The 9,933-nt window shown below is 41.3% G+C and overlaps 1 protein-coding gene across 10 annotated transcripts in view; it reads right to left on the bottom strand.

Annotated features, from left to right (window-relative positions):
- Positions 1-562: 562 nt before the first annotated feature.
- Positions 563-9,933, bottom strand: part of UTRN (utrophin) — a 678,467-nt gene continuing 669,096 nt past the window's right edge. For 9 of the 10 annotated variants that reach the window (XM_075596593.1, XM_075596597.1, XM_075596591.1 and 6 more), the window contains one exon: positions 563-3,523. In XM_075596593.1, coding sequence (XP_075452708.1) covers positions 3,465-3,523 — 59 coding nt within the window. In that variant the 3' untranslated portion in view covers positions 563-3,464. Of the gene's footprint in view, positions 3,524-8,376; positions 8,400-9,933 lie in introns of all 10 variants that reach the window. The other variant, XM_075596594.1, reaches the window with a different exon arrangement.

Here is a 9,933-nt window from a genome sequence, read left to right as displayed (position 1 = left end):
ACCATTTCATTGGTCAAGAAAAGCACAGTTCACCTCAGCCTTCCTGTAACTAACCAAAGTCCCACAACCCTACCCCCATTAAAAAAAAAAATAAGCTTCTCTCTTGCAGACAATTAAAAAAAGCGTTTGAGTCCAATGACAGATTGTGCTGCAGAGACTGTAGCATGTTCCCAAGTCTATAAGACCTCTAACTCAATTTTCAGTTTTACTAATGGGAGCTAAGTCTTTGGGCACCTTTAGATTCCTTTACTTTTCACTTGAAGCGGCCATAATTTTTTCACTGCCAAAAGGGTGAAGTGAAACAAGATGGTGGCGGTCACACTCCTTTCATTTAGAAGCAGTTGGGGATGTTATTGGTGCAGGAGCAGGTTGGCGGGAATTCACATAAACGCCAAGGAGAGTCCAATATAAAGTCGATCCGGCCGCACGCAAATAGATCTTCACGTAATGAAGAAGACATTTTAGTCATGTTTATTTATGCAGAAGCAGTGCACATTGTTTTAGGGTATTCCCTTCATCAGTTTGCTATTGTGTTTATTACCTGATGAAGGGAATGCCCTGAAACATTGTGCACTGCTTCTGCGTAAATAGAAACGACTAAAATGTCACCTTTACAACAAGAATATCTATGATTGCGCGCCAAGATGAACTTTACAGCCAAAGGGTTAAGGTCAATTCGAGCCTAAGAATCCTATAATAAATCTGGACTTAAATCTGTGTGCTTGAAGCTACATTATTTTTTTTTAATCTGCATGATTCCCACATTAACAAAATCACAGTAATTTACGATGTGCTTCTGATTTTGTTTTGACAAAAAACTGTATTTACACATGTATCCATGTTGATTCTTATTCCGCTGCAATGTAGATTTGGAAACCAATGGATTTTTTGTTATAATTTGCCTGCATTTAGGCAACAATTGTTTATTTTTTAATCCTATTGTTGATATATTTTTCTCAAGGTAAATGGAACGCTATTAAAGGTACTCCCGATCCTGTAGATAGATTCATGAACAATGGATTTTGTTTCTCTCATACTGTACATTGTTTTCAATGACACAGGATAACACACAATTATAAAATATAACTCTTGGAGGCATAAACATCTTAAATAATAATCCAAGTTCAAGTTATAGCACAGCAAGTAATGTATAGTATACATTATAGTACATTGTAGAGAAAAGCATGTTACCATACTACTAGCAGGATTTCTGCTGTCATTTCACCCATGTGTAGTGAATACGAAGGACCTTATTCAAAATCCAAAGCGGCGGTTTCCGGCCAAAAATTCCCACTGAAGTCCCGAATGGCTTCTTCGCACTATATAGAATTACCCTACAGTTTAAGTGACATGTGTCTACAAAAACTAGTAGCATCTCTGAAGCAACATTTCAAAACATAAAACGAAAGGATTTTGCTGCCACTGCTCGCAATACAAAGAAGTTATAGTGTTGCAGTTATAGGCACTCATTATAATACATAAAAGTGCATCTCACCACTATAAAAATACACAGGTTTCAATGACAGCAGACTATTGTCAATTTAAAACACAGTAAGGCAACACTAACAGCTTTACGTTTAATCCAAGTGAAGAAACAGATACAAATGAAAGTGTTAACTTTAGTGTTCACAAAATTCTGTAAAGTCAGAGCCGCTATTGACCATTCTTCATACGGTGCAAAAGCCTATTTTTAGGAAGACCGTTCTTCCATTCACAATCCTTTCTAAATAGAGAAGCACAATGCAGACCTGCTATTAATTGTTCCTCCAGATTCTATATACATTACAACTTTTCATTTACGTTATTATGCAAATAATTGAAATACGTAACCATCAGGAAAAACTTCTGATGGGAGGGAATCAAGAACTGCGAGGCACTATTTGTATTGTCTTAACTTGAATACATTGAACTCATCGAGTCAAGAGGGCCCTAGTCATTCATGCACAAAAACTGGTACAGTGTACAGGGTAGTGGTATGGGGGTCAAACTTACTTATTGAGGAATGGCAATTCCCCATTGTTAGAGCAACATTGTTTAGTATATTTATAATAAAGTAAATATATATATATATATATATATATATATAGGTGTATGTGTGTGTGTATATATATATATATATATATATATATTACATTGATTTCAAAGGTACCATCCACATCCAAATGGGCTAAAAATGTTGTGGGTTGTTAAAAATATGAGCTATGTGCTCAGTACTCATCCCAGCTGCAGTTAGAAGAAACCCTAATGTAGGAAGGCCAAGTGCAGATGTACCTGTTATTTATTAGTCTTTAATATAACTAACCGTGGGTGTCTTAAGGACTATAATACGAGTATACAACAAAAAAACAAAGAAGCCCATAGCTACATCCAATATGACAAAAATACTCAGTGAAATACCTATATATTCTCTTGAAAAATGCCTAAGTGTTTTAAGCCTGCTACCACTTCAAAGCATGACCATTAGCAGGTCCTAACTATAGAGGTAAATAAGAATTTTAACTCAGGCAGTGTTAGGACCTGCTAATGGTCATGCCTTGATGTGGCAGCAGGCTTAAAACGCTTTGGCCAAAGGGTTAAACTAAATGATCCTTTTTCAAGAGAATATATAGGTATTTCCCTATTTTGTCATATTGGATGTAGCTCAAGACATAAGTGGTTGGCCTTGTTTACTTTAGTACATGAACACCTTCTGATGCCTATTAACTATTGCAACTAAAGGGACCACGTTTTTGTTGTGCCCCCTAAATGTTTTTTGCCGTATGCAGAAATTTTTAAACGTCTTTTTTGAAATCCAAAGCAAGTCAAATGATTTAGATATGGTATTGTTTACCTCATTCAATGCTTGAAGGGCCTTTAATTATTTAAAATAAGATGGTTTGTGGGCTCCTTCAGTACTAGCAGCTGTAACCTCTGAAACAGAGCTAAAAAAATGCTTTACACACTGTACAGTTACAAATCAGTGATATCTCAAAGTGACATCCATGTGAGTTTTACTGTGGTACTGATATTACTAGCGTTGAAAGCGATCAAATATTCTTGACAGCTGACAGCCTGCACATGGTGATTTAGATGTTAAGAGGCTGACATCATCATATAAGTAAATGCCACCAAATGCAAGGAATGTGCAATGTAACACATAGCTCCAAAGCAGATGCACTTTTTGTCACCGTTATATATAAAAAGCATAGAAATCCTCAAACCTCCCCCTGTCCCAATAATGTATATTTATTTATACAAATGACATACATATAACTATTTCCAAATACTCCACAGATCATTAAAATTTACAGTTGCATAGAAAGGGAAGAAAAATATAGAAGATACAGCATATAAAAACACATCTTCATCTTTGGGTAACCGTAATCAGTGTTGTACTCCTTCAGTAGAACACACACACTTAGATGTAGCACGAAGCTTCAGGGTCCCATGCAACCTGTCAATAATAGAATCTTTGATTGGCTGTGTTAGGAAGGGGCATTGTGCCAAGGACAGATGTTCTCATTAGAAGGTTCTTTCACATTGCCTGTACAGATGAGAATAATAATAATTAGTGCTGATGTTTTACACAGAGCAGACAGCATATAGTGATGTGTATGGAGTTTATACACACAATAATGTGATGCTACAAAAAGCTCTACATTTGTTCCAACAGTAATATTATCCATTTCTTATATACTGTAGCGCTGACGGTAAACACAGTGCCGTACTGATGCAGCCACGAATATCCGAACATTTATTTATATATACTAATTCATATGTAATCCTCCATATGTTGATGCCCTCTGGCATTTTAAGAGTGTGACAATCAATATTCTTCATCTATATATCACCTAATCCCATGCTAGATTGGTGATCTGTTTCTCTGGTCTGCCCCTGACCTATTTAAACAATATACGATCAGTCAGATATTATTCTGACTCATCATGTTCTGACTATATCTGAACTCAGTGCCATGAAATACGTAGAATAGACGTTTTCAGCTTCTCTTTACAAAGATTCCAACTGTGGGTGTAACAGTTTCCTCCGTGTCTCAACATTGTAAAATTTGTGTGGTTGCGACGGGGATCTTTTGCAGAGCCCACTATCACTCCCCTGCACTCAAGAGAGGGAGCATTTCCCCTGGTTTCAGAAGCATTTGAACATTATCACAAGTCCTGCTCACCACCGGTTCCCAGCCTTTAAGTATCTAAGCCCATGTGATCTCCTTGCTTACCATAAGCATATTTCTACAGATAAGCATTTGTTTCTGTTTGTTACTGTTTTGCATTGTTATGCATTGTTATGCTGTTTTCTTTAGTGTTGTGTATCTAGTTTATATTCCTTTATTAAATGCAGTACATTTATGAGTGTTTCTCTGTTGCGCTTCTTTTACATGTGCTATATATACATATATATATATATATATTTAAAAAAAGCTGTGTGTGCTGTGCACGCGCATAGTAAGTGAAACTTCTTTGACTTTTGTCGCAGAAATTGACTTAGAACGCGCGTGCTCGGCACACATGTGTCAGTCAGTGTATGTCAATCAGTGAGTATGTATGTGCATGTGTGTCAGTCAGTGTGTGCATGTGTGTCAGTCAGTGTGTGCATGTGTCAGTCAGTGTGTGCGTGTGTGTCAGTCAGTGTGTGCGTGTGTGTCAGTCAGTGCGTGCGTGTGTGTCAGTCAGTGCGTGTGTGTGTGTGTCAGTCAGTGTGTGCGTGTGTGTGTGTCAGTCAGTGTGTGCGTGTGTGTGTGTCTGTGTGTGTGTGTGTGTGTGTGTGTGTGTGTGTGTGTGTGTGTGTGAGTCAGTGTATGTCTCTCTCTGTGTTGTGTGAATGTCTCTCTGTGTCGGTCAGCGTGCGTGTGTGTCAGTCAGCGTGTGTGCCAGTCAGTGTGTGTTCGTGTTTGTGTCAGTCAGTGTGTGTGTCAGTCAGCGTGTGTGCGTGTGTGTCAGTCAGCGTGTGTGCGCGTGTCAGTCAGCGTGTGTGCGCGTGTTTCAGTCAGTGTGTGCGCGTGTTTCAGTCAGCGTGTGTGCGCGTGTGTCAGTCAGCGTGTGTGCGCGTGTGTCAGTCAGCGTGTGTGTGCGTGTGTCAGTCAGCATGTGTGCGCATGTGTCAGTGTGTGTGCGCGTGTGTCAGTCAGTGTGTGTGTGCGCGTGTGTCAGTCAGTGTGTGTGTGCGCGTGTGTGTGTCAGTGTGTGAGTGTGAGTCAGTGTGTGTGTGTGTGTCAGTCAGTGTGTTTGTGTGTGTGTGTCAGTCAGTGTGTGTCTCTCTCTCTCTGTGTTGTGTGAATGTCTCTCTGTGTTGTGCCCCCCACCCCTCCCCCAGGCGGAGCTGCGGACACGGAGCTGCGGACTCCCAGCCCCCCCCCCCCCCGGCGACATGGTGGTCCCGTTACCCCCCTCCTCCCGACTCCCACTACCCCCGGCTTAGCTGCGGACACGGAGCTGCGGACTCCTAGCCCCCCCCGGCGACACGTGGTCCCGTTACCCCCTCCTCCCGTTACCAAAGCAGGACATTATTGGGGGTCTCCCTCACCTAACGGGGGCGCGCATGGCTCCTCCTCGCAGCTGCTGCTGCCGCCGCCGCCCTCTCCTGGCCTGAGGTACCCGGCGGTCACATCTGCGCATACCCCCCTCAGCTCCTAGGTCTCCTCCGCCTGCTCACCTCCCCTGCACGGGGGTCCAGGGGGAGAAGCAGGATCCCGGGACTCAGGTCGGGCAGGATCCCTGCACGTCCGCCTCCCCCCAGATATCCAGCAGGGCGCGGGTCTCCATGTCCGACAGACATCCCGCCGGGCAGGGGGTCGGTGACCGGCCCGGAGATGAGCTAGCAGCAGGAGGCAGGCATGTGGCGTCCGTGAGCGTCACCATGACTACCGCATGCGCGGCATGTCAGCGGGCGCGGGGAACAGCGCATGCGCGGCATGGCAGTGCACATTTAGGGGGAATGGCGCCGCTGCCTGCCGCTTCTGCGCATGTGTGGCGTCCGTCAGCGGCGCCATCACAACTGCGCATGCGCGGCATGGCAGCTGTGACCGGCGGCCGTTAGGAGCGGCGCAGCGGCCGGCCGTGTGAGGAGAGCGGCACCCTTTAGTCAGCGGGACACAGGGAAGCGGAGGTAGGGAAGAGGGAGGAGAGAGGCTGAGCAGCGGCTCCTCCTCCTCTCTCAGCCGGAGTACTTGCGGGGCTTCCGCCATCTTATTACACCCGCAGCACCGGAAGCTCTGCGGCAGCCATCTTGCTATACCCATGGCAGTGGTCGTTAGGAGCGGCGCCGGCGGCTATCGCTGCCGCCGCCGCATGTCACAGCAGGTGTGTGGGCAGCATGTCACAGCGGGTATGTGTGGGGGAGCAGCGGCTGTTAGGAGCGGCGTCACAGTAGATGCAGGGGGGGGGGAGCCGTGACGTCACTTCCGTTTCACATTTGTCCCCCATCTCTCCCGTTTTACCCCATCAGAATAGGTGCCACTAAAGAAGTTTCACTTCAAAAATACTAAAGACTACATTTACATATGTTAAAAAGGAACATTATAAGTACAAGTTGCATAAACAAAGCTTTTTTTTTTTAACTCTAGTCACGTATGAAGATATCTCATACTGTAGTACAAAGGCTGTTGACATTCTTTTTTTCATTGACCCACACAAGGTTGTTTAGTACACACAGGACTCTATATTCATTATGCTGTGACTGGATCTTCTCCTTGCTTGGGAAGCCTGAAGCCTTATTCATGAAGATTCCCTGACAAAAAGACTGCTTTGTAGCATATTGAAAAGGGGACTTAAGATCACCAACTTGCATTAGGAGAAAAATAATAAACTGATTTCATGCGTGAGAGGTTTTCCATGTCACACACTAATAATGCAGGTGACATCTGCAAATGACATTTAATGGTCTGAACACTACTGTAGTAAGGTATCTTTCTATTTTGCCATAATAAGGCAAGCAGCTAAAAACATAGAGCTCAAGTTTCCACTAAAAGAAAAAAAAATTACTTCTAAAGTTGCATTAAAAAAAAGGAGGGGCTAGAGGCAACAAAAACCATCCAATTAAATAATTATATTTGCCATTACCGGAGTCAAGTGGTCAGAATGTGCTGATTTTACGACCAGGAGTAACCAATTGGGGAGATTCAGTATAAAGCTTTGTTCCTCCTGGCATAGTCACTGCTGGCACTGAATTAAGCTATATCGATAATAACAGGCTCTCCAGGACCGGTATAATGAGAAAATGATACTCCGGCAGAGGAGGCTGTTGCTTCAAAGGTATGTTGTCACTTTGGACCAATGGATTAAAACTAGGTGACTGACAACCATAGAGATGTAACAGGACTCGGTCTCTGGAGCCGACGCTGAAAAGGGGTCCAATGCTTCGGATCAGATCCCCCATATTGCTAAGTCTCCGGGGCAGCCAAGGTAACGCAACTTGCTTGTTTTTATTATTTACAATGGCAACCTCTTTCACATGATGTTTAGGGCCAGATTCCCCATCCTTTACACTCTCTGTCCCCATTTTAAATTAAAACAAAGGAAAATTGTCAAAACTTCCAAAAATAAGCATCCAAGAATACTTGTTTGATATTTTTATACGACATTAATCACCTATTTTTTAACCTACAGTATGAATCACTTGACTGCCTTTAATTCACTTTGGACATATGTCCAATTTTCTTTATTTACTTCCCTGTCCTCATTTGTCTAAGGTCCCAGCTCAAGCTTCTCTCCATTAACAATCTACAGCGTCTTAACAGTGACTGCACCTTAAAATAAATTGGAGGACTCAATATGGTAGATCAGCTTAAAACCAGTAGTGTGGGTAGTCTGGTTTACAGGACAGTAGGTCTGTGTGGGTCTGTGTGTCGAGTCTAATTTGAGTTACACCTCCTCTTACGAAAATGAGCCTTGGTGAGGAGATGGTGTAGAACTGTTCAGAGATCTATTTACCATCATAACAAATCAATCATGTTCTTGTTAACGGTTATAAAAATACTCTGGGACATTACTTTCCTGAATATATTTTTCCCCACACTTCAAGTCCTGCCATTTCCTAAGAATTATTATTTTTGTTGTTCTATTTCTGCACACAATATGTTTCATGCCCTTTCTAATATCTATTTTAATAAGGCTCCATGAAACAAATCATTGCTGTACAGTCATTTCAATGTGAAACTCACATTCTGCTAATGCCATGACATTACACCAAATAAAGAATTACAAATCTTGAAATTAATTGGAAACACATGCTTATTTTGACTTGATATTTTCAGAGCACCACAATGCATGGCATTTTGCTGTGTAATTTCATCCTAAATATATGTCATAGGGAGAAAAATTACTATTTCAGGAATAATTGCTTAATACAAGCCTTTATAATCGGTAAATTAAATATGAATCCTACCTGCGGTCTTCCAGAAAGGCTTGCTGTAAACATTAAAAAGAAAAATCCATTAATGCTTGCAGATAAAAATGCAATATTATAAATCAAGTATGTTGTAAAACAACGTCTTCGTGGCTTTAAAAATAATGGAATTGAACAAAGTCTGCAGAGTTTTCAGCCTGTACGGATTTATCTACCAACACATCATTCTCCGCTTATGAGGCGCACAGCTTATTTTGTAAATGTGGAGCCTGACAACATTGCTTTACTTTCTGTCCAATCTGACAGAGAAAAATGTATATGTAGTTGATGCCCCCAAAGATGACCTTTATTTGGAATCAATTCCTGATCAGATTTAGCAAATCCTCTTAATCTCACCCTGTCACACAGTTAAGTATTTAAATGTGTCTTGTTTACCTACCATTTGAAGTATAGTGTACACAGGCAGAGGAATATAAAGATAAGAAATGTTAAATAAATGACAGTGATCACATGTTCCTGAAGTCACGCTAGACTACTTTGCACTGAAGGGATAAATGGAATATGTTTTGGTCTTCAGATTAATGACCTAAAACATAAAACACTCCAGTAATGCTGAGAAATTCCCTTGGGGCTCTCTACATTATCACACTTGCTTTTTAAATTTCGGCACTGACAAATAAAAGATTACAACTCGGACATATAAAAAGGGTCAAGGCATCTATAGTACATTACTGTGGATAATAAGTCGTGCTCAGGGGACCATGTGATATCTCATCTAGATGATATATAGCTCCTGGATTTTTATTGCAACAAGAATACCATCATCTATCTCTTTGTACCCAACGACAAGGTATTAGAGTTCTCATACGTGTATGTATGCATTTCTTTTATATAGCACTGCCAGTGTAAAAAAAAAAAAAGTAAAACAGTCATTTGTGATACCTGTTGTACAAAGAAGAAAAGGGCTTTGGCTACTGAACAATCCTCCTTACCATAAAATAAGGAAATTTATACTACTGTGCTACTAGCACTGCCTCTTAAGAGGGAGTCTGGCTGCAAAGCAATAGCAGTCTGTGCTTGAAATGTCTATTTATGTCACTTGATGTGTTAAGGAAGAAAGCTTATGCGATCAGTATTATTCAATGTGCTGGCATCTCCATCTCAGTCTCTTTGCCCCAGTGACCCGTGCATATTTTTGAAATGAAGATCCTATGAAAGTGTCATAAGTTTTGTCAAGCAAGACAATAAAAAAGGGACAATGGCAAAGATGCGCACATCAATATCTAATATCTGCCCATTTGTGATGAAAGGCAGCTGAAAAGTTAGTATGTAATATTGTGGATCAGTACAAAGCACCTTATCATCAAAGCCTCACACAATCTAATAGGATTGGTTATTTTTGTTGAAGATATGTATATATATTGTTTCTATTAATAATACTGCTCTTGTTTATTGAGCAGTTTCTCGATGAACAAGCCTGCACTGTCATCTCAACTCTGCAATGTGATGTTATCAAGAGTCCAGCTTCATTTTTCTTTTTCAGAGCTGTCAACTTTGTGTATGGCTTATTTATAGCTAATCTTAAAACTGTCTTTC

This window comes from Ascaphus truei, chromosome 4 (genome assembly GCF_040206685.1).
Source record: "Ascaphus truei isolate aAscTru1 chromosome 4, aAscTru1.hap1, whole genome shotgun sequence".
NCBI classification, from domain to species: domain Eukaryota; kingdom Metazoa; phylum Chordata; class Amphibia; order Anura; family Ascaphidae; genus Ascaphus; species Ascaphus truei.
This window is presented reverse-complemented; position numbering and strand designations above follow the sequence as displayed.